This window comes from Pleurodeles waltl, chromosome 2_1, assembly GCF_031143425.1.
Source record: "Pleurodeles waltl isolate 20211129_DDA chromosome 2_1, aPleWal1.hap1.20221129, whole genome shotgun sequence".
NCBI classification, from domain to species: domain Eukaryota; kingdom Metazoa; phylum Chordata; class Amphibia; order Caudata; family Salamandridae; genus Pleurodeles; species Pleurodeles waltl.
The window spans coordinates 581,995,278-582,020,666 of record NC_090438.1 but is presented as its reverse complement, the minus strand read 5'-3'; the positions used below and the strand labels follow the sequence as shown (position 1 = coordinate 582,020,666).

Sequence of the window (25,389 nt, the reverse complement as noted above, 5' to 3'; positions counted from 1 at the left end):
CAGCTGGGCTCCTGCGAGGCAAGAAAGTGCCCCACCAGGCCACCTTAAATGGTGCTTCAACACATTTAAATACTTAGGAATCAACGTATACCACAGGGCGGAAGATTTAAGGGATGGGAATCTGGGGAAAGCGGTGTCCTCTGTTAAGAGTTCACTACGCTTCTGGAATAAATTACCTCTCTCCCCACTGGGTAAAGTAGCTATAGCAAACATGCTGATATTACCCAGACTGCTGTACTATTTTGCGGCCCTACCAATCATTATCCCCAAAAGCTTTTTCGTCGGCTTGAACTCCATCCTGCTACAACTGGTTTGGGGAGAGGGCAGAAGGCGAGTTGCACTTACCACGCTACATCATCCGGTAGCAATGGGTGGACTGGGCGCCCCAAACTTTGAGCTCTATTCTGCGGCCGCACAGTTGCAGTGGATCTTAAATTGGCTCCACAGACCTAGCTCGGCAGAAACTATATGGTTACAATCCCAACTCCAAGGCGCTCCCATACTAGCTTGGCTGTTGGATAAGCAGACTAAAAGCACATGCACAAACCCGCTGATGATAGTGGCACACACATACTGGAAGAAGTATATCCAAAAAGGAGTTAAAAAACTACCCTACTCACCACTCCTCCCGCTGGATAGGCTCCCCGGGCGGGTGGAAGCTGGCTCATATTCACCTACAACCTGGTTAGACGCGGGTATTGGTGCAGTAGGAGACTGTTTCGAGGAAGGGAAATTAATGACTTTCGAAGCTATACAGGCCCTCACAGAGATCAATCCGGGGCAATTCTTGGCATATCACGCGATATGCCATGCAATCAGGAAAACGTGGGCATCTGGCGACGTAGAGCCTGATATCTCAGTCACCCTGCACCACATGCTGAACTGGGACCCCCAAGGAAAAGCAGTCTCAAACCTCTATAAACTTCTGAATCGACCCCCGGAAGACAACTTGCAGAAAGCTAGGGAGAGGTGGAACATCGTATTGCCTAATCCGCTCTCAGGGACAGATTGGCCAAAAGCTCTGTGTCACACACGTGAGGTCTCAAGAAACCCCAGATTCCGATATACACAGTTCAATTATCTACATCAGACATACCTGGCGCCAGCCAGGATTAAACGCATGTTCCCCGGATCGGATCCAGCCTGTCCCAGATGTAAAACACCAGCAGCACAGTTCTATCACATGGTCTGGGAGTGCCCGCGGTTAAGGGGGGAGTGGGAGGGGGTGGTCACAGCCTTAGCGGAAATCACGGGGCTCAACCTGGACACGAATCCCAAATCCTGTCTACTCGGATTAAGGACAAGGACGAAAAGAAATAAACACTTGCACAGGTTTGTAGATCTAGCGTATGTAATGTACAAAAGATTGATAGCAATGAACTGGAAGGCTTGCAACGCGCCGGACTTAAAAGTCTGGCTTGCTCTTACGTTACGTTGGGCTCGAGCTGAGCATCAGGTATTAACAAACTTAACCCGTAGGGGACTGCGGCAGGCGGGCTGCGAGACCTGGGGCGTCTTAGTGTCTAGGCTAGAAGCCAAAAACGATGAAAGACCCCCCTGAATCACAGATAGCTGTATCCACCTGGAAGGCCGCGGGCCCTGCCCCCGGCAGAAAGGCAATACTACACTTGGTGACGCATACATACCCTTCATCAATGCCTCGCCAACACTGACAGCTTAGTAGCCCATCCCCCCATGCAAGCATGCCACAGCACCAAAAGGCCTGCATAATCAATTAATAGACACCTGCGCTAATACCTACTGTGCCATAACCCTCCGCCCCGTCCCCCCCCCCCTGTCTCCTCTCCTCTGCTCCCCGACCTCGCCCGTGTGGTCACGTGGGCCCCTGTCGCTAGTGGTAATAGAATCACATTGCAACTGAAAGCTTTGCCCTACGTGGCGGCAACCTCAGTAGTGAAGGGCAGAATCAGCGGACCGGGAAGTGCACACAAGTTCTTAGCAGTTTGATATATACATTGACCATTAATATGGGAGAGCCAGACGATAGACTGTAACCAATGATAATTTGTTATCAATGACTATGTATGCCAGAAAATGTATGGCTTTCGTCTTGAAAAATCAATAAAAACATGTTTAAAAAAAATATATATATTCTGTGAAGGATTTTCAATTGTATGAGCCGTAATTTCGACTGAATGGCAACTTCGCTGGGGTACGTAAAGACTGCTTCTGAGTCCACGGTCTCAATGGGTCCCAGGTCGCCCGAGTCGATTGAGAGTGTCTGGTTTGTTACTAATTATGACACGGTATATTTGAGAGACGACCACTTTGCTGGTTATTTCTTCTCCCAATATTGTGGCTTCTTTTCCATCACACCCTTTAAAAATTTTCACAAGTGTGATGCAAGTTTACATGCTTTGCTGTGTTCTTGGGGTTGGTGGTAGCTATGTTCATTCTTGTGTGCTTAGAGGTGGGAAGGTGACTTTATTTGAGGTTCATTGCGCTTTCACTGCTTCACTTTGAACTGTATCCTTAGTTAGCAGGTGCTAGTTTAAGATCTAAGTTCTCTCATATCTGTATTGAAATTCATACTGAGGTTTCAGGGTAGTCTTAATGTGTCTTGCTTTCCTTTAAAGGGGCTTAGTCATAAATTTTAGATACAGTTGTGCTAGAGAGAGCAAGAAGCTTGCTTAAGTGGCACATTCCAAACCAGGCACTTGCACCTCTAAAAACTATCCCTCTCCTTGTGACCAATTACATGTATGCAGTTCAAAGCACCTCGGGGGCACAATTGAATGAAGGAATACTCAAAAGTAACCAGCCATTTTTCCCCTCTCTCCAAATTTAAATCCCTTGTCTGAGTCCACCTTAAAATGTTCAGATGTGAGCATTCCAAGTGGATCATTTGGCAGATCTGTGAGCTGTGGCTCTCGTTTAAGCAGTATCACTGCTACTTCAAATACGTTACATCATCTTTCAGTATCTGTGGTTCTTACCTGGTTTACACCACATTTTGTGGAAATGAGGATGTGGATCCTGCATTTCTTTTGACCTCAGGGGAGGCCCGTAGACCCTCACAGAATGATAGGCAGCTACACAGTTACAGAAAAGGAGTGTTATAGCTTGATGTATCCCGGTAGCTTGTTGTATCCCTGTAGCTTGAACAGTAGGTCAGCCCTATGTCCACTTCTTTGGTCTCTCAGGTCACAAATAGCAGATCCAGTCCTCTTCTGGTATTCCTCAGATACAGCAGTGTTCTGAAGTGGATGCCTGGAGGTGCCACATTTATACCTAGCACTAGCTACTAGGTGTGATTGACTACTTGACACACCCTAACCGATGGGGTCCTGTTTCCTTCCTTTCAAATGTATCCTTAAGTGTTATACGTAAAACCCAGGGACAAAATCAGGATCCTTCAGCAACCACACAATGGCTACATAAGAACTGCTTTGGCATCCCGTTCTCTCCTTTTGAAGTGTTACATGTGGCACAGCAGACTTGTCAGGCAGGAATTTAAACTACTGTCAAAGGAGACCCTAGCCCCATCCTGCATATTCTGCGGAGCTCAGAGAAGTCATCTCTGTGCATTCTGGTCATCTTAATGCCTGCTCCCCAGGGGCATTTCAAAACATTTTGGTGTATCTGTTCAGCTTGGAGCTGGAGAAGGATTATGCTAATTAAACTTCTGGCAGTTTGGGCAGGTACAGGATAACTTAGGTATTTATTTAGGGGTAAACTTTCCTTAATATTTATTTCAAACATCTGACTTCTCAATTGAATTAGACTTTCAATGGTGATTAAAAATAGTTGCTTAGTTATTTTTTAGCTGGTCCCAATCCTGAGATACTGTATCAGATTTTAATCTGTACTCTGGTTTTCTACAAAGAACAGTTAGATCTGCCACAGTGAAATTAGCTTTTGGGTCGTAGTCACTGTAAGAACGTTACTATTAAATATCTAAGTATCTACTTTTAAATACCATTCACCCTGCCTTCTGGGCTACAGGGCCTATATAGGGATTACTTATTAATAATTAACTGCCACTGTAGTGGATTGCACATTAAGTGTTGCAGTTCACTAGTGTCATTTAACTTCCAGGCCCTGTGTTATACTATATACTATGGACTTATAAGCAAGTTGAATACAGCTATTAGGAATATGCCAATGTGTCCATGTTTAAAGGGAGAACACCTTCACTTTACTGCTGGTTAACTGGGTGAGAGTGCACAGAGTTCTGACGCTAGCAGAAATATAGGATCCAAAGCTAGCAGAAAAGGTGGATTTCTCACAAATATAATGTGTTGCTTATAAACAGATAAGGGCTTTGCTGCATAATACCACAAGTACTCAAGTTAAAATATTGAATCACATTAGTAAACACTAACTTTTGTACATTTCACTAGAAAACAACATGTTAAGTTCTAGCTTATTCTTAGAACAAGAGAGATGTCTTCCTCTCAGTCCACCCAAAGATATTGTAAATACTGACAAAATCTATGAAATATTTCATTGAATATATTACAGAGTTATAGCGTTCAGTAGAAGACTCCGATTGAGTTATTGGTCATCTGTCTGTTTTGGGTACTATGGATTAAAGCACACAAAACGTTAATGCTGTTTCTGTGGTTTGTTTCCATGCTTTAACCATCTGGGTTGCTTTTCCTCACATATTTATACTCGTCTTTCTCCCTCAATCCATTTGTCCATCATTTAGAGGCAGTCTTTGTTAGAGGATCTTGTCAGTATTTCTAATACACATAATCATAAAATAATTTACACAGTGTATCTGAATTGACATAATTTTCATATCTACAGAGTATACTTAAAGCCTAACTAGATGCAGTCCTTGTGGATCATCACTCTCTAACCATGCTAGTGTTGCAATGTTCCCACTTTATGTTGAATTAAGGGTGAACTTTCATTCTATCCTGTCTACAATGAACAGTTAATAACAATAAATATTTTATATAGTGCTTCATATTCCAATGTTTAGATACAAAATCAAATTTTTATATTTGTTTGAAGTGTTTTATATAGTGCCAACTTGTTGCTTTTCTGATACTTCAGAGTGCTTTGAAATCTTGGAAAGAGGAGGAGGAGGCAGAAACATGGGTAAGTTTCTTCAAACTGGGTAGAATGAGTGAGTGGGGAAGCGCGTTGCTGGTGCTGGGAGCTCTGACGTGGGGCAGGAGCCCTTTAAATTTACCTTGCGCTGTCGCGGGAAGCGCGTTGCTGGTGCTGGGAGCTGTGACGTGGGGCAGCAGCCCTTTAAATTTACATTGCGCTCCCGCCGTCGCGGGAAGCGCGTTGCTGGTGCTGGGAGCTGTGACGTGGGGCAGGAGCCCTTTAAATTTACCTTGCGCTCCCGCCGTCGCGGGAAGCACGTTGCTGGTGCTGGGAGCTGTGACGTGGTGCAGGAGCCCTTTGAATTTACCTTGCGCTCCCGCCGTTGCGGGACGCGGGCGGCGCCCGGGCAAAGCCTGAGTCAAGGGCGGGCCCGTCCTTCGCCCGTCCTGCGCCCGGAAGAGGCTGGGCTGGGCCACACTCCTTAATTTTTTGTTTTTCCATTGTGCTGACCAGGAGGGCTGAGTAAGTGTTTTTCTTTTTTCTTTCTTTTTCTTTCTACTCCCTATTTTGTCATGGGAAAACGCAAGATTCGCTCTAGTCCTGACCCGGCTACAGCCAAACCTAAAAGCTCTAAACCCAACAGAACAACGCAAATTCATTCCAATTGCGTTTCCAGAGAAATTGATAACTTAATTGAGGAAGTGGAATCCATCCTTAAGGAAAAAGAGGGCAATGCCCGCAAGAAACTGAAATCAGGATCTTTACTTCCATTTTTTACAACCGGCTCCACTAAACCTACTGATACACAGCCTCAGAAAACTTCACCTCATGTTGCTGTCTCTCTCAGCTCGACTGGTTTGGCTAATTCTTCACTTACGCCTGGTATTGGTCACAATTTGGATGTAATCCCTTCTGTTTCCATTATCAATGAGATTCCATGTACAAATCGTTTTTCTGTTTTGGACCAACCAGAATTAGCGAGTGCTACACAGCCTCTGCTTTCTGTGCCTTCTAAACCCATTCTCGATCCACCTAGTGACGACACCTTAGCTCTGATATCCAGTCTAAAGCATGAAGTCGGGGAATTGAAGAGTCTTTTATTTGAGGTCCTTAAACTTCTTTAAAAATCTGACCTAACTCCTCAGTGCATCCCGAATCCAGTCATAGCACAAGTTTCTCGGCCACTGGGTCCTGTTGCTTCACCAGTAGACTCCCCATTGCCAAGGGAATCAGTCAAAGGCTTTAGTCATAGATATCAACATGGAAATAATTTGACTTCAGCTCAAGCGAATTCACCTCCTCTTTTTATAAATTCGGGTCAATCTGTGACCCATTCTATTCGTGTACCCAACCGAAAATTGCATTGACATGTGTAATGTCCCTCGACTTTCACTTCACACAAGGGAAGATACTGTTTCTCTTATCAACAAGGTGTCGTATTGGATTCGCCACACTAGGGGTTGTGGTTCTATCATCCATGCGGATATTGTCTTTGCTTCTCGTCTGCGAGGCCCTGGTGGGCGGGACACAATCTCGCCAGCCCCGCTTTAGTTAAGGGGATTTTGCAGATGGAAGCTCGCAATTCACCAAGATCTGACTGACATATTTTTTAGAGAAAGCTTGCCTGCTATGGCTCACGAGATTATGCCCTTTCGTCCATCTAGAGTCAACCCAATTCCTCGAAATGCTTCTGTTTCAATTGTCTCCCCTGGCTCGTTGCCCTTTTTTGGCGATGGGGCTGCTCTGGTTTATAACAAAGGTACTTTCACACGAGACCCTACTACCTCAGGGGACACGTCAGATGTGGATTGACTACGCCATCCTAATTTTTGCAAACACAACGTTCCACACGCCTGGGCAGCATTACCCCAAAGATCTTTATTTGGTTTGGGTGCTAACACTACGAGGGCTCTACCCTGCATTACTAACGGGATTTCGAATTCAGCTTCTGATGCCGACTCGTGCAGGACAGTTTGTAGCATTACAACAAGGAAAATATTGTCCTGGAATGTGGCTGGCATCAAGAGCAAATTATCTGATCCGGACTGGGGGGCTTATGTTGAAACTTTCTCCAGATGTTTGTTTCAGGAAACTTTGTCTATGGATTGTGTGTTCAGGCAAGGCTATTGTTGTTTTACTAAAAAGGCGACTCAGTCTTCTAGGGGAAGGGCGAGCGGGGGTCTATGCACTTGGGTTAAGTTGACAGAGGTGGGTAGGGTAAAGGAAATCACTGTTGACTCTTGCGATATTCTTGCAATAGTAATATGGCCTATCACAGGTATTCCGGTGCTATGTATTAATATTTATAATAGGCCAGGCCCCTCTAACCACCAGTCTGGTACCATCCATCTGTTGTATAAACTTTTATCTGACCTTTATTCTAAATACTGTGTTATTATTGCAGGTGATCTCAATGCCCAAATTGAATTTGATTCAGCCTTTGCGGAGTCTATCCAGGCCGAAGATGAAGCATGGAATCTCCCCCCGTTTTTAATCCAACCAGTGTCATGTACTCCTTCCCCTAGGGTTATGCAGATAATAGACCTTGTAGTAACTTATGGCCTTCGTTTTGGAAATGGCCGATTTTCAAATGCCAATTTTAGACCCACCTTCTACAAAGGCCATTATAGTAGCACTCTGGACTATGTTATTTTTGATCTGCGAGTCTGGCGTCTTATAGTCAATGTAGAGGTGGGTTCTCGATGCATTAGTGATCATGCCCCCTTACAAATTGAATATAATGCAACCCTTTTTTTAGGGCACACTCCATCTCACGTTTTGGATGCTCCCAACGACCGGCTGGAATTACCCAGCAATAGGAGCGTGCTGAGATGGTCTTCGTTTTTTAAATCTAACCTGCTCAAAGATAAGCTCCGCGATTTAGTTTCTTGCCATCAGCTTTTTGATGACTCTATTGTTTTATCTCCCTCAGAAGTTATGTCCTCTCATGCAACTTTTTTTATGGATCTTAAGGAGCTCTTTACTAAACCTCCCTCAACTCAAAACAATTCTTCCTTGCCTAATCGCAAATGGTTTGATAAGGAATGTCGGGAGGCCAAGAGCCTTTTGTCCAAAGCTCTAAAGCAAAAGAGCCGGGATGTTATTATACATGCGAGAAGGAACTATGCTTCAATTTGTAAGTCATCTAAATGTAAATACGAGGAAAAATTGTGGGAGGGTTTGATGGAGGCGGCTAATGCCCGTGATCTTAAACTTTTTTGGACCTTGGTCTCACGTAGAGACTCCGCCCTTTCAATCACTCCTGAATGCCATATTGATGCAGAATCTTGGCTTTCCCATTTTCGGGAACTTTATGGGTCCTGTTCCGACTTGAACAACACTCCTACTGATTCTTCATTATGCTTTTCTCCTGTGTCGCCCTTTACCTTAAAGGAAACTGAGTTGGCAATCCGTGCTCAAAGAATAGGGAAGGCTCCTGGCCTAGACAGTGTTCCCTCGGACCTGTATAAATCAGACTTACCTGTTTGGACCCGGTACATTAATAGGTTATCGAATATTGTTCTGACAACTCGATCTTACCCAGATACGTGGAAGGTGGCTATTATTGTTCCTATACATAAAAAAGGAGATAAGAGTTCCCCCGGGAACTATAGACTGATTAGTCTATTAGACAACTTGCAAAAGATATTCTCCTTCCAGTTGTTATCCAGATTAAAATACTGGATAACAAAAAAATAGGCCTATACGGTGCCGAACTTTGGGGCCATTGCAACCTGGTGGATCTGGCAAGGGCGGAAAATCAATTTTTGAAATCATTATTAAAAGTTCCTACTAGTACTCCATCCCTGCCTATCCGTATGGATTTAAATCTTTTTTTCTATCTCACAGATTGCCGCTTTAAGGGCTCTATTATATTGGATCCGGCTTTGGATAACAGACGCCCTTTCTCCATTTCGCTGTGGGCTTCTCAAACTGGTGGGCTGCAACACTATTAGCAAAACGAAATGGTGTGCCTATGTTAAAGAGTCCTTATCCCATCTAGGTTTAGGGTCCTATTGGTTGGACCCACTTTCCATTCCCAAAAATGCTGTGCAGTTACTGAAGGATGCTTTTTGGCACAACGTTCAGATTGTGCAATTTGTTAAGATTGCCCCGCTGTCTATGTCTGACAATTATTTATCAATTAAATGCCACTACGAATTTGAGCCTTATATGGATATAGCATTATCTCCATTTGCGCGAGCTCTTTTTGTTAGATTCAGAATTGGGTCCCTCCCTCTGTGTTCTCTAACGTACAAATGGCATGGTCCTACTATTAGATCCAAGCATTGTCCGATGGGCTGCCAACGTGAAGAGTCTATTTCACATGTCTTTTTTTATTGTCATGCATATCACAAACAAAGAGCTTTTTGGATCATCCCGCTCTGCAAATCTAAAGGCGCCAGGTGCTATCTTCATGTTGAGAGAATTTTAAAATCCGATACATCTGCCCAGGTAGTTTTACCAGTGGCAAAATTTCTCGAATCAATCTGGTGCCTTAGATTAGCTATTTTAAAGAATAAGACTGGGTAATAAACTTTTAGATCTATGTATGTATATTTATTGGCTTTTTGATGTCTGATTTTAGTATTTAATTCTCAGGATAAAGATACTCTCCTACTGTATTACTGAACACTTATGGGCATAGGGAATAGGGTCCTTGCTGTGTGGTATATTCTAAATCTAGGAGACGTAAATTTTGATCATTTTGTTTGAATTTTAACTCCTTATTATCGTTTAATTTTTGTTATTGTGCTTATATTTTTTAGTGTTCGATTAATCTTTTTAAAAAAATCAAAATTTATGATGTTTTTACTGTACTTTTATGGTATGTTTTTTACTTACCGAAATAAAGTTAAATGAAATGAAATGAGTGAGACGGGGGTGTAAAGACTGAGACCAGCACAGGGAATATAGCTAGAGAAGGAAACTGAATTTATGGCTGAAAAGACATGAGTGTGGAGGGTGAGATAGAAAATAGGTTCCACCTGTCTGCTGTCTTTACGCTTCGCCAATAAAACAACCTCTGTAACTCCAGAGCAACCAAAATGCCATATTAACCCAAAATATGAAATAGTGACACACAAAGCGTACTTTGCAGTCCACCTCTACCTTGCTGTTCTTTGACGATTCCAAGAATACGGAATGAAAGTTTTCAGCATTTCCTAGGTTACCCAGTGTGATGGTTGTAAGGCATTTCCTGTCATGGGAAGAGACCCACAAAACCTGTGCCAGGCAGCCCCCTCTGAGACAAGCCAAAGCTCTTCTTAAAGAAGTTATGTCCCACTTTTTAATGAGACTCGACTTTTGCTCTCACTGGTCTGATTCTGGGTGCTAGAGCTCAGAAACCAAAACAGTTAAGGAATTGATAAATGTAAGGTCCAAACAAAGGTTGTCCAAAAATCTTTTATTTAAATGACACTAAGGCGTTGGACACCTATGGGGAACAAAATTTGGCAAAGCTAATGGATTAGGCCTGTATGCGTTGGCAATGATTTTTAATTGTATTCTACAGCAACTCAGCGAAAGATATATATTTTTTTAAAAGCATTGTGACATGGCCGTTGCTCACACACTTTTCTTTATTAAAGGAAAAAACTGGGGAGTGGGTTGCGGGATGACACAACCCAGAGGAAAGGAGGGCAGGAGAGAAGGATGTGGGTCAGGGTAGAGGACAAATGAGAGACAATGGTGAGCACTATGACAAAGGCAGGTCTGTGGGAGGATCCAGAAAGGCAAATGGGGCTGGCAGAGTGGGGCTGGGGAAGCAGACGCACAACAGAGGGTGTGAGGGAGGAGGTTTAAGGGAGCTATCAAGAGAGGGTGGCCAGGAGGGGCTGTTGAAGCAAGGTGATAATGGAGGATGGGCGGGAGGGGATGGAGCAGCAAGCCGACAATGGAGGGTTGGCAGGATGGGATGGGACAGCAAACTGACAATGGAAGTTGGGCTGGAGGGTCTGGAGAAACAAGCTCACAATGGAGAGTACTCAGGAGGATCTGGGGAAGAAGACTGACAACAGAGGACAGGCAGGAGGAGCTGAGGCAGTAAGCTTCCAACAACAGGTGAGTGGGAGGGCTGGGAAAGCAAACTAACAACAAAGGAAGGGCAGGAGGTGCTGGGTAAGCACATGGACAACAAAGGGTGGGCAGAGATGGGGAAACACACATACAGTGGAGGGTTGGTGTGAAGGGCTGGAGAAGCAATCTGACAATGAAGGCTGGACAAAGCGGAGAAAGTACACCGTCTACGGAGGGTGGGTGGTAGGCCCTGAGGAACAAACTGACAACAGATGGTTGGTGGGTAGAGCTTGGGGAACAAACAGATATGGGTTGGTGAGGAAGCAAGAACGGTAGTAGAGGGAGGGCAGGAAAGAGGAACACAAAGGAGGGAGAAGTACGCAAGGGAGACATCTGGAAATCATGCACTCTTGTGGAGTGCTTAAATAAAAAGAAAAAAGTAGTGCCTGAAAAATGAACAGTGGAATGACAGAAGTATTTTATCCATACTCCAGAGAAAGGACAAACACAAAAAGAGGAACGAAAGCTTGTGGAAGCTGACCAATAAAAAGCATGCAAATCAGAATGGCAGTGAAGCCAACCAGTGGTAAGCAATTGGGCTGGCTCTAAGCCAGCTGTAAGATATCAAAGTGTCTTGTAACAGACATGTGCGGTCTTAAGCAAAATGTTAAAAGGAACAAAGTAGACAACAGTTTTTTTAGTGAAATCAGCAGGACTTTCTGCTATCATAGATATTAATGGCCCCCTATGTAAGTCCTTTCAACTCTTGGCTAGACCAGGGTTGCAATTTTAGGCCAACTTACTTAAAACATTTTTTTTACCTCAAGTTGAACTGGGCCTTGTGAGCAAAGTTGACTTCACACTTCGGGAATTTTCTTGTTTTTTTAACTTCTTGTTTAAATCCTGCATTTTTGTCTCATAGCTGAACCTGATGACAGTTCCACAAAGACTGAGGGCTTAGGTTGCAGTGAAGAACTTTTGAAGTAAGGAAAATGCTCACCGCTCTCTCCCGGCGGCAGCTAGTGAAGGGCATATGTGCACGTGATACAGTGAGTGGTTTCGCTGCATCATTTCTTATGTTGAGACTCCTACAGAGCATGAGACGTTCCATGACTTTGACCTTGAAGCAGACTTGTAGGAGCCATCTGTGAAGAGTTTTTATGATGATGAAAAAGTTCCAGGCAGGATTATGTGTCAGCTGTCAGGATTCTTTGAGCTCTCCATGTATGCAACACAGTGTCCATGATCCCAACAATCAGCTGTTGTGCAAAGATAAAAATAGAATCCTTTGCACTGGACTTTCCGGGCAATGAAAACAAAGCAATGGCTTTGTTAAAAGAATGTTTTTCTATGTGAGGAAAGAGATGACTTAATTCTGATTTAAAGCTTTTCTACAGACTTACTACATTCTTCTGCAACAGGTGACATCTACTTTTTGGGCATTGCCAGTTAGGTTAGTTCTTGGATAACAATTCTATAGTTCGCCACCAAAGAAAAAGAAACGTTTGTTCAGAAGTTCTGGTTATACGTGATAGCTCCATTTATAAGTACTTTTAGGTAATACTACTCTGCTCTTTAAAGATGGGTGCTTTGACTGAGCATTATTTCACTCTGTGATTATTGTTCTTGAGTTTCTGTAGTGGTTTGGTGCTTGGACTCCCAACCCATAGCTTATCTTGATCTAATGTAAGTTCCAAAAAACACAACAGCTAAACATTTGACTCGCTGGTGCATTTCTGTAACCTTGCAGTCACTAACAACTTTCCATGTATTGTCATACTGCGGTTGACATCTTGTATGACTTGAGACCTATTACTTATGGTAAGTGAAGGTGCCCTTTTTCTTCTGGACCTCTGATTCTGGGGTTTGAATTAGATCACTTAGTGGGCGCCTTTTAGCAGCTCAAAATAAAAACACATACCCTTTGTTGGACTCTGCCCTCTCTGCAGTGTCACCCTCAAACTTTTTGCCTTCATCCCTCCTGTTTTCTGAACCAGTTTTTGTTGGCTTTTAAGACTTTGTGGGTACAATTGTCCTACACCTGATTGGTACATTTAATTTACTTGTAAGCCCCTTGTATTTGGTACCATGGGTACTCTGTGCCTGTAAATCAAATGCTACTAGTGGGCATCAGCCCCAATATGCCCCCCACTAAAAGTATCCCTTAAAGACATGTCTCTGACCTACACTTGCAACTTGTAGTGCAGTTTTAAACTGCCTACTCAGCCTAGCAAAATAAGCCTTTTGCCAGGCCTAAACCTCCCTTTTTAATACAGATAAGCCTTTCCTATAGTATAGTAGGGCATGCATTTTTAAAATTTACCTGTCCTGGTATTAAAGCACTCCTAAACTGGTTTTTCACTAATGTAAAACCTACTTCTCCCATAGGATAACATTGGGATTAACAAATGCCAACTTTATAATTGGAAGCAGGTAGCAATATCATGTTTGGATTCAATTTGAATTGTAATTTTAAATCCCCTTTAATGATAAAGTCGGATTTTAGATTACGATTTTGAAAATGCTTTTTTCAGAAATTGGCGTTTTCCTGTCCTAAACTTTCTGAGGCCCTCTAGGAATTTCCAGCTGCCTAGGCCTGATCATTGCTCCCCTATGAAGAATGCAGATTGGGCCCAAACAGTGAACAGTAAGACGTGGATGTAACTGCCAGAGGGCTATGCCAGGATGGGAGGGGCAAAGCTGTTCCTTGCCCCACTTACATTTCAAAGGGCTGCCTCCAGCACACTCACAAAGGAACTTGGCACCAGCCTTTTGTCACCCTACACCTCTAGGAGACTGAGCAGGGGAAGAAAGGGAAAGGAAGTAACTTAAGGAACAGAATCAGATGTGGGGGATGGACTAGAAGTTTCCCCCACTTCAAAGGGTGGCTCCAGGTATGAATATTGGACCTCCTGAGCCTCTCGCCAATACACTCCTGGACCTGTGGACATTAAAGAAGACTGTCTGGTTCCCCAGAAGACTGCACTGCTGCTGGAAGCTTGTCATTTTCACTAGAGGACTACTGTGCTCCTTGAGGGCCTGCCATGTTCTCCAGAGGGCTGCCCTACTGCTTGTAGACATGCCTTGTTCTCCAGAGGTCTGTCTGCCCTGCTGCTTGAGGCCTGCCTAGGTCTTCAGATGGCTCCCCTGCTGCTTGAGGCCTGCTGTGCTCTCTGAGAAGAAAGACTAGACCTGCTACCTTCATCCCAGGACAACCTGAATGACTCCCAGGGTCTGTTGGCTGACCTGTTCTTATCTGCAGTGATAAAACATATTCCAGAGGCCGACCTGCAACTGGACCTGCATGAGCCCTGCTGACCTTACCTGCGGATAAGTGCTCTTAATCCTCCGGTCTTGGACCCTTGGCTTGCATCTATCGAGTTCAGTCTGTGAAAGTCTGAAGTTTTGAACTCTGCGGAACCTGACTTTGAGAAAGTAACTTCTTCAGTGGGACTAACCTGGTCTATGTATCCACCCCTCACACCACTGTGGTTGGTCTGAACTTGTGGCTTTGTCCCAGTCTAGCGCAACCATATAGCAATAGTTAAAACTTTCTACTTCTTGGAGCTATTTATTCCTAAACATTTAAAATTGCATACCTATTCTTCTCCTGACTGGCTTTCTTTTTTGTTATCATTTTATTTATTCAATTTTACACTAATTTTCTAAATCGGTGTGGGATAATCTATGTTTTCCCTTTTACTGTTTGTGTGCTTCATAAATACTTTACACATTGTCTTTAAGTTAAGCCTATTGTTTTTTTGGTAAGCTACCAGAGGATTAAGCACAGGTTAATTTAGTGACTTGTGTGCATCCTGACAAGGATTGTGTTTGTTGCTTGAGAAGGGCTTTCATCCCCCTCAATGAAAAACTCACTTTTTCATATACTCTCCATCGTGGGGCATGTATTTTCTCCAGGTTAAAACTCCTACCTTGATTATGCTAATGCTTTTAATGTGTACCTGCTTAAGGCTCTTGCCCCAGTCCTCGGATGAAGTAAGGCACCCCCATTTTATTAATCTGTGGTTGAAGCAAAAGAGATCTCCAATGCAGAAAAAACTGCACCGGCCCCATGTAAGGACCAATTTTATTTTCATGTCTTGTAGTTTTATGTTTAATGCCTTCATGGGTTAGCACCGACTGCTTGGCAGCTAAGGTCATCCTTTACACCCTCCCTCTGTTTCTGAAGAGTACCAGCAACAATTTCAGCTGCACTCCAATGTTTAAAAATGTATTTTAAGACGAGCAAAACCAGTTGGAAAGGGCAGCACATGGTATGGGTTTCCCTTAAATGGTGGACAGGAGCTAGGAGGGAGTCCCAGATTTTCGTGGGACTCCCATTTATTAATTATCACAAGGTTTCGGCTGTAAGATTAGTGATACCAAAACTCTTAAAATAGATAATAAACCCTGGATTTGGTTGGGGAAACCTGCAAGAGAGATTATTTGTTCAATAACAATTTGTTGGTACTTTGGGTTTGGTTTCAATAATCGTGGATGGTTGCAGGCACTGATTTGAGTTCTACGGTCAGTCCCCCTTCAAAGACAGTCCAAGATTTTACTTGATGTGAACCTGGTGGTTAGTGCTGTTGGGGGCTGGCACCAGTGATATCCGATGAAATTTCATTAGCTATTGGATCAGCTCTGGTGCTTGTAGGGGGCAAGTACTGTGTAGTTGGAATTACACACTCTGGATGTAGTAGATTTTGTATCCTGCAAAGCATTACCAGAATCGTAGGAGTTGCTCACAATGGATGGTCATCTTATTACAAACATCTGAAAGAGACTTCTAGTTGCACTCCAATCTGCTCCACTTTACCCTAATAAAAACCTTCCCTACTCCAATCTGCCCCACTCCAATCTGTCCCAAACCAATCCACCTCACCTCATTTCACCCCACTCCACCCCAATTCACCTTAATCCAATCCACCCCACTACTATACAGTCCACCCTACACCAATACAGCCCAGCCCATTTCAATTTACCCCACTCCAACCCAGTATACCTCACCCCAATCCAATCCATCCCTCCCCAGTCCTCTCTAGTCCAATCCACCCCACTCCAGTCCAATCCACCACACTCCAATCCAGCCCACCCCACTCCAATCCATCCTACCTCACTCCAATCCAGACCAACCTAATCCACCCCACTCCAGTCAAGACCACCTCTACCCAATCTACCTTATGCCAATTCATTCCACCCACAATACCCCAATCCAATCCACCCCACTCCAATACAATCCACCCCACCCAGTCCACATGTAATCACCCCACTCCAGTCGAAATCACCCCACTCCAAACCACCTTAATCTACTCCACTCCAAGCCAATCCACCCCTCCCCAGTCAGTCCATTCATCCATCTCCTCTCCAATCAACCCACCTCCACTCCATCCAATCCATCCCACTCTAATTCAATCTGCCACAATCTAATCTGCCCAACTCCAATTTAAAGCAACCTGCCCCACTCCAGTGTGTCCCCCACATGAATCCAAAACAATCTGTCCCACCCAAATCCGACGCAATCCAATCTGCCCCTATCCAAAACAACCGGCCCACTCTAATTAGCCCCACACTAATCTAAAACAATCTGCCCCACTCAAATCTTCCTCATTCCAATCCAAAAAATCCAAAACAATTCCACTCAAGTCCAAAACAGCCTGCCCCACTCCAGTCTGCACCACTTCAACCCAAACCAACCTGTCCTGCTCCAGTCCTCTCCAGTCTGCCCACTCTAATCTGTCCCACTTCAATTCAGAACAATCTGCTCCACTCCAATTCACCCCACTACAATCCACCTCATCCCAATCCACCCCACTCCATCCCAGTTCACCCCACTCCAATCCACCACAATGCAGTCAACTCCACACCAATCCAATTCAGCCCATTCCAATCTACCCCACTCCAATCCAGTGCACCTCACCTCACCCCAATCCAGTCCAGTCCAATTCACCCCACTCCAGTTCAATCCTCCTCACCCCTGTCCAATCAAACCCACTCCAGTCCAACCCCCCACTCCAATCCATCCCACCACACTTCAGTCCATCCCACCTCACCCCACTCCAATCCAACCCAACCCAATCCACCCACTTAAATTCACCCCACTCCAATCAAGTCACCTCTTCCCAGTCCACCTCACTCCAATTAATTCCACCCACAACACCCCAATCTATCCCACTTCAATACAATCCTTTTTAATCCTCCCCAGTCCAGTCCACATTAATCCAGTCGAATCCCCACACCCACTCCACACCACCTTAATCTGTCTGATCCACCCCTCTCCAGTGTATCCACCCCACACCAGTGCAATCCACACCACTCCGAACCACTCCAATCCACTCCTACCTACTCCAATCCAATCCAACTCATCCCAATCCGATCCACCACAATCCACTCCAGTCCACCACAATACATTCCAATCCACCCACACCACTCTAATCCACCCCACCCTTACCTAATCCACCCCATCCAGTCCACCACACTCAGTCCAATCCAGCCCACCCCATTCTAATCCAGCTCACTCAGTCCAAGCCTCCCCGCGCAATCAAAGCCACTCCACGCAATCCAACCCACCCCGCTCACTCCAATCCACCCCATTCAAAGCAGTCCAATCTACTGTAATCCTATCCATCCCAGTCCGGTGTTTCCCACTCCGGTCCACCCCACTCCAGTCTAGTCCAGCTCCATAAATCCAAACCACCCCTACAGTCCACCACACCCCACTCCATTTTAACCCACCCCACTCAGTCCACCCCACGGCAATCCACTCTACTCCAATCCACCCCACTCTGTTCCAGTCCACCCACTCTACCCCAATCCAGTCTACCTCATCCCTGTTCAGTCCACCGCAAACCAATCCAATCCATACAGCCTACCCCACCCCAATCCACCCCACTACAATCTACCACACCCCAATCCACCCCACTACAATCTGCCACACCCCAATCTACCCCACTACAATCTACCACACCCCAATCCACCCCATCCCAGTTCAGTTCACCCCACTCCAGTCCAATCCATCCACCCCACTCCAGTCCAATCCATCCACCCCACTCCAATCCAGTCCAACCCAATATAATCAAATCCACCTCAGTCTAATCCATTCCAACACACCCCACTCAATCCAATTCAACCCATCCCACTCCAATCCATCCCTCTGCAGCCCACCCCAATCCATCCCTCTGCAGCCCACCCCGGTCCATTCCATCCCACCCCATTTCAATGTACCCCACTGTAATCCAATCCACCCCACCCTACCCAATTTCAGTCCACCCCACTCAAATCCCATCCATTAATCCCACTCCTCTCCAATCCACCCACCCCACTCCAGTCTTCCCCACTCAAGTCCAATCCACCTCAGCCCAGTCAAATCCAACCCACTCAAATCCAGACTACCCCACTCCAGTCCAGACTACCCTAATCCAATCTGATCCACACTAGTCCAGTCGCATCACTCCGGTCCACCCCACCCCACTCCAGTCCAATCCACCTGCTTAAATCCAGTCTACCCCCTCCAACAACCCCACCCAAATCTGCCCCACCCCATTTTAATCCACTCCACCCCATTTTAATCCACTCCACCCCATTTTAATCAACTCCACCCCACTCAATCCTCTCTACTAGTCCACCATATTCTACTCCAATCCATCCCGCTCTACCCCTAATCCAATCCAGCCCATTCCAGTTCAGTCCACTGCAAACCAATCCAATCCATCCAGCCTACCCCACTCCAATCCACTCCGCTCCACTCCAGTCCACCTCACCCCAATCCACTCCAGTCCAATCCACCCAGCTACAATGTACCCCGCCCCATTACAATCCTTCCACCCCAATCAAATCCACCTACTCCAATGAAGTCCACCCCAATCTAATCTACCTCAATCCAATCCAATACAACCCAATCAAATCCATCCCACCTCACAGCAATCCATCCTTCTGCAGCCCACCACACCCCACTCCAATCCGCCCCACCCCATTTTAATCCACCTCACTCTAATCCAGTCCAGCCCACTCAACCACACTCACTCCAATCCACCCCACTCTATCCCAATACACCCACCCCATTTCAATCCACCCCACTCCAACCCAATCCAATCCATCCAGCCCAGTCCTCTCCAATCCACCCCACCCCAGTTCAATCCACCCCACTCCAATACACCCCAGCCCACTCCAATCCAACCCACTGAAATCCAGTCCACCCACTCCAGTCTAATCTACACAACACCAATCCAGTTTACCCCACCACAGTCCATCCTAGTCCTATCACTCCAATCCAACCCACCCACCCCAGTCTAATCCCTCCCACTCATATCCACCCCACCCCAATCCAGCCCATCTCACCCCACAACACTACAATCCAATCCACCCGCTCCACTCTAATCACCCCACTCTACTCTATCCACCCCACCCCACTCTACTCTACTCTACTCAAATCTAATCCACCCCACCCCACTTTGCTCTAATCCAATCCATCTCATTACCTCAGCCCACTCCAACCCAGTCAACTCTGTGACAACCTCTGCCACTGAACCACTGAACTCTACTTCCATCTAACTCATCTCTGACATTCTACTCCCCCTACTCCACTCTGCGACACTTCAACAAATCCACTCTGTGAAACTCTACTCCCCCACTCCACTCTGACATTCCATGCCACTGACTTTTAGCCATGCTTAACAGCAGCCACACTGGTGTACAACATGGCAAAAACATATTCCCAAAGTCAATAGCTCTTGTATTGGTAAAACTTATTGGCTTTGACAATGCTTGTTGACTTTTTGTTGACCCTTTTTGTGAGATTTCATCGCCTGGTGCCATGATGTCACCCAATATACTGGCTTGTTTCATACCATGTGGGGCCTGTCATAGGCTTATGTTGGGCGAGGTGTGCGAGGACTGCTGTGCCATGCACCCAAAGGCGCTGGGGGAGCGATCCCTCAAGCTCCTCACTACCCAATGTAAGTTGGCTCCGCAACACTGAAGGTCATTTGGGGGATCTAGGGACCATTCGCAAAGCTCTTTCTGATGTTTCTCGTTGCCTCAAAGTCATTGGGGAAGTCTGGGAAGTCCCACAAGAAGTCAAAGAAGTCTAACACCCCTAGGTGGCGCCATTCCCCATCTTCAGTCCCAATTCCAACATGGATCCGGATGGGCGGCGTCTGGCGTCAACAGGGGACATCCTTTCCGTAGCAGAGCCAGGGCCTTATTTGATGAATAGGCCTATTGAGGGAAACATTTGGGAGGGGTCTATGGGCACTTGTGGAGAAGATCTAGTTGAGGAGCACTGCTAGTATGAGGAACTGGGTAAAGCCAGGGAGTTAGATAACTCATCTGACACTGGCCTGGTTTCCCCTCCCCTAATGTAGCTATGGAGGAGGGAGACTCTTTTGCTGTGGTGGTGCGCAGGGCACCTGAGGTCCTGGAGCTTAACCTACCCTCAGTGACAGTCAAGACTAATGTCTTGACAGAGGTGCTTCAGCCAGGAGTCCCCTCCTCTGAACCCTTATTTCCATTCAAAGAGGTCCTTACAGAAGTCCTACTCAGGCCTGGTCCAAGCCCTGCATAGGGGCTCCTATGAATAGGACGATTGCCCACCACCATCAAGCTTCTCCTCGAGATCAAAGTTTCCTTACCCAGCACCCCACCGTGGAGAGCTTGGTGGTCCTGCATTCACTCAGCCACGTTCCCTACCACTCCACGCAAGAGGGAATCAAAAAGGCTGGACTCTTTCAGTGAGAGAATGTTCTCTAACACCTGCCAGCACTACAGTCCGTGCACACTGCATGTAGATTGGGCCATTATTCCGATACACCATGGGATTTGGTTACGCAATTGCTGCCTGTGGTCCTGGAGGATGCCCGGGCCATCATTTCTCAGGCTGTACCTGACGAGAGAGATGCACCCAAGTTCTCCATCCAATGTGGACTTGACACGACCGATTCGCTAGGTAGAGTGATGTAATCGTCTGTGTCCTTACGATGCTACGTCTGGCTGAGATCAGCTGGTTTTTCAGGGGATGTCCAGGCTTCCCTTATGGACATCCCCTTTGAAGGCTTTTGCTTCTTTGGATGCAAGGCTGATTTTCTGCTGGAGCGCTTCAAGGACAGCAGGGCTACAGGCTTGTCTATGGCCTCTTGTCAACCCCACTCTGCCCCCCCCCACCCCCTTCTTCATGGCTACGGAAGGGGACTCCAGCTGCGCCCATACCCTCTGACCCACCACGGCCAGCAGACTTCTCAGTCTTTTAGTGGCTGCGGGTGTGGGTCACAGCGACCACGTGGGACAGGCAGACAGCTGTTAAGTCAGTTCATCCCCTCCTCCCAGAGGGCAGCCACTGCCTCCAAACCACTTTAGTCTGCCCCCAGACCATCATGGGCACCCAGTGGGAGGCACCATACACCATCACTTCTCCCACTGTGATCAGTTGTATCTGACTGTTGGATCCTACAGGTAGTCCACGTGGGCTAATCACCTCCCCTTTGTGCCACCCCTCCAACTATGCCACCACTTAGGATCAGCTGACAGACAACCATTTCTCCTTGCTCCTTCAAGAAGTGCAGGCTCTCTTGTTCAAGGGAGCCATAGAGAGGGAATGCCTACATCAGAAGTAAGCTGTGGTTGTGATTCTCGCTACTTTCTGCTGCCAAAGAAGGAAGGACGCCTTTATCCTAACCTCGATCAGCGCTTTCCAAACCTCTTTTTTGCAGAAAGAGAAATTCAAAATGCTCAAACTTGCCCAAGTTTTGTCTACCCTAGATCTGTGACCTGATGGCAGCATTGGACTTGCAGGATACCTGTTTCCAGATCCCCATCCTGCAGGCCTACAGACGGTTTATGGTGGGCCATGAGCACTTTCAATATGCTGTGCTCCCTTTTGGCCTTATCAGCACCCATCGCTGATGGCGGTGGTCGAAGCTCATCTGCAAGTGGGGGATCTTAGTCTTCCCCTACTTCGGCTGGTTGTTGAAGGCTCACTCGAACCAGGCAATCATCAACCACCCTCAGACTCTGGTGATCCTCCTGCGCTGCCTGGGGTTCACTATCAACATGCTGAAGTCACACCTGACTCCCCCTGAAATGCTCCCTTTCATCAGTCCTGTTCTGGACATAGTGCAGTTTCAATTATTTTCTCCCGACTTATGACTCAAGGATTTCAATGTTTCAGCCTCTATCCTGGATTTTGGGGAGACTGACTGAAGCTTTTGGGCCTCATCACCTCTGGATTCTGCGTATGATACATGCCTGCCGGCATATGTGTGCTTTGCAGTGGGACCTGAAGTCCCAGTGGGCGCAGCATCAGGGAAACCTCTCTTACATGGTCTCGATCTCAGAGGGAACCGCAAAAGACCTGCAGTACTGGCTAGAATTCTTTATCAGATGCACAAATGTAGAGATTGTATCTAGCTGCAGATTCCTTACCGATCCTCCCCGCTTTTCAAACAAGTTCAGGTGTAAGGGACACCTTTTTCAGGGCCTTAGTCTTTTCTACACCAGTGGTGAGTTCTCATTGTGGCTCCACGCTCCTGGCATGAAAAGTTGAGAAAATAACTGATGTCAGCGTGCCGAAGTGGCACAGAAATAGGTACTCCACATGTTACTTACAGTGAGGCTGATGTGGAATTAAATGACGCTCCCTACCGGCGGACAGGGGCACTGCTTGAAAATCTTCCAGATCCAGTCTGATGCCTAGGGATATTTAAAGGTAAGGAATTTGAGGCTAGTTAGTCTCTACCCGGTAAGACGTTACTGTAGGAAAGTAACTTGTTCTTCTAATTATAAAACATGGCCAGTACCAATTAGAGTGTGCCAGTGTCTCTCTACTCTGATGTAATTTAGGCACAGGACTTTGGGCTCATTGTTCTTCTGACTTTTAATGTCTTTCTGGTCTCCACCGCAATGAGGAACAGCTGTTTTTACCATTTGGTGCTTCAGACACCAGGCGTTAAATGCAGCAACTCCAGGCAAAGCTAACCTCACTGGGATGAGGGTGTGACGGAAAGCCTGTCCTCTCAAGAGTTGTAAGCAAATCTTCATTTATGGCCCACAACGAGTGAGAGCTATCCCCTTGTTTCTTGTTAAGGAGTTTTTTATTATTTTTCCAAAAAAACACTGATTTGAGAACAAACTTGCTATTTCTACAGGGGAAAATTAGGCGCCTTTGGTACACAAGCTTTAGCCTTTTCCTAGGCAGGACTAATTTCACTTTTCACAAGTATGCCTTCTCCAAATCACCAGATGTTTGTTTCGGGGCTGTCCTGCCTCTCAAGCGCTAAGTTTTTTTTTATTTCATCATCTCTTTACACCCCCTTTCCCTCCCACTACTTTCTGTGAATATTCACTTAAACTTTCTCTGGTAAATCAAAAGGGAGGTTTACTAGAGATTTAGAGGAAGTAGCGGGATGTTCTAATGTTGATCTTGGTTGGTATATTGGCTCTCGGAGAATGAAAGCACTTGGCACTTTTATGGCCCATCCCAGCGTATTTATTAGCATTCGTGTTGTTCTCTACCAATGCCCCCAGTGAAGGGAGTTTTTACTGTGCGTAGATGTGTAAATATAAAGGGCACTAAACCTCTGCAAAACCTAATTTTTTAAGAAGTTATCACAAAAAGTTACTTGAATTTAGGAATTTAATAAAGCTGCCTTTTTAAAATTAGAAAATTGTGTAATTAAAATCCGCTATTATTTCCGTTAGAAGTCACATGTATAATGGCTAACATGACTTTTATGTATTAAATTTACGTTTTGTGTACAGTTGTCTGTTGTAGCACAGAGCGTGAAACGTTGAAACATTTTCCCCATGCGAAACACGAAAGTTTAACAATTTAAATCAGTGGGAAGCTGTACACGAAAACATATGCCACTTTATTTGCACTTTGAAGAAACATGAATCCCCATTTCTAACCCACAGGCCTGACTAAACTATCTCGCTCTCTTGGTTTTAGCACTGTAGTTTAACACGGGATAAAGGAATAGTCCATTTCATGAGGCAGGTGACACACGAGAACTGGGGATGGCTGTACTTGTTGTAAATACCGTTTTATAGGCTTAACTGTTTCTATTGACAGCAAAGCAGCATTGCCAATACAAGGGAGTATACACCGGGCCAACAGGAGCCCTCATTACGCTTAGGATACTGGTAGCACAAAATATATTCATATAAAATGCTGCATAGAAAAGACTACACTTGGTTTAAACAATCGGAACTTAAAAAAAGGGACCCAGAAATTCAACCACTGGCCCCAAACCGGAGGGAGGAAGAAGGCTTGAGGATCACACCTGATTTCAACACACTTTTTTCTAACAGTCATTTTCTCGGTACAAAAAAGGAAAGTATCACGGAACAACGTCATAGGCACCAGCGATGCCTAAAATAATAGGGCCGCCACGAGGCTGATTCACACAACAGCAGGACTCTATGAGCAAAATAAAGTGAGAACTCATTATTTAGAGTCCTCCAGTTTCTTCACGTCACTGCGGAAGTGGCATTACGTAAAATTCACTCCGGGTGAAGGCACACACTTCTGCAGTCTTCAATCAGAGCATCACAAGGAGGCTTCAACACCACAAAACACCAACTTGTTTTCGTATTTTTTTTCGTTATTGTTAATGGCATCTTGCAACTTATGCCTTTTTCTCGGGGTCGGGGGGTTTCGACCAATCAATATGTGGACTCTGCTACCCATAAGATGAAGGTTGTGATTTTGTTCTGCTGCTTTAGTTCCCTCTTTTTCGAGTTTCTCCGTTCCATCAACAACCGCCTTGGTGGAACAGCCCCCCTCTTCGGGAGTCTATTATCTTTGAGGGCTCGGTCTTGATAAGTATAGTAATTCTCCAGCTCTTTCTCCTAGAAAAATAACTGAATTGCACCAGATCCTTAAGTTTGCCTGTTGTGGCACCTCCAGAACTTGAAGGAATAAGTTGTCTCACACTAACACCCCATTATCCAGATGCACAAGATTAGTGTAGGCACAATTTTTAAACCCCTCCTTGTCGCTCTATTTTTTCACTACCTCTTTTTATGATCCCAGAACTATAAATTGGTCCTCAGGGCAGCTCACTGTCCAGACATGGAGACCTAGCTTTTGATTTCTTCTGCGCCAGTTTACATAGGTGTCTTTTTGATTTTAATATGTTGTGCAGCTCATTGTCATTGAACGTATTGAACCGTTATCCTAGATTCTCTCGGAGATTGATTGCCACATCAGTTGGAGCGCCTTGAAGCTCTTCACCACTTGTAGTTTTTGAAGTCGAGGCTTAGGGCAAAAAAGTCCTTGTCTTTTGGGTCCCTCTGCTTGGCTTCCATTGATGCTGTTTCTCACAGTCTGCTAAATCAACGCCTCTGTTA

The 25,389-nt window shown here is 45.5% G+C and overlaps 1 protein-coding gene across 6 annotated transcripts in view; it reads left to right on the top strand.

The window, feature by feature from the left end:
• NT5C3A (5'-nucleotidase, cytosolic IIIA) overlaps positions 1-25,389 on the top strand; it is a 286,713-nt gene that overhangs the window by 165,524 nt on the left and 95,800 nt on the right. For 3 of the 6 annotated variants that reach the window (XM_069215464.1, XM_069215476.1, XM_069215468.1), the window contains one exon: positions 5,029-5,073. The exons of the other annotated variants lie outside the window; for them this stretch is intronic. In XM_069215464.1, coding sequence (XP_069071565.1) covers positions 5,029-5,073 — 45 coding nt within the window. The remainder of the gene's footprint in view (positions 1-5,028; positions 5,074-25,389) is intronic. 6 annotated transcript variants of the gene reach the window in all.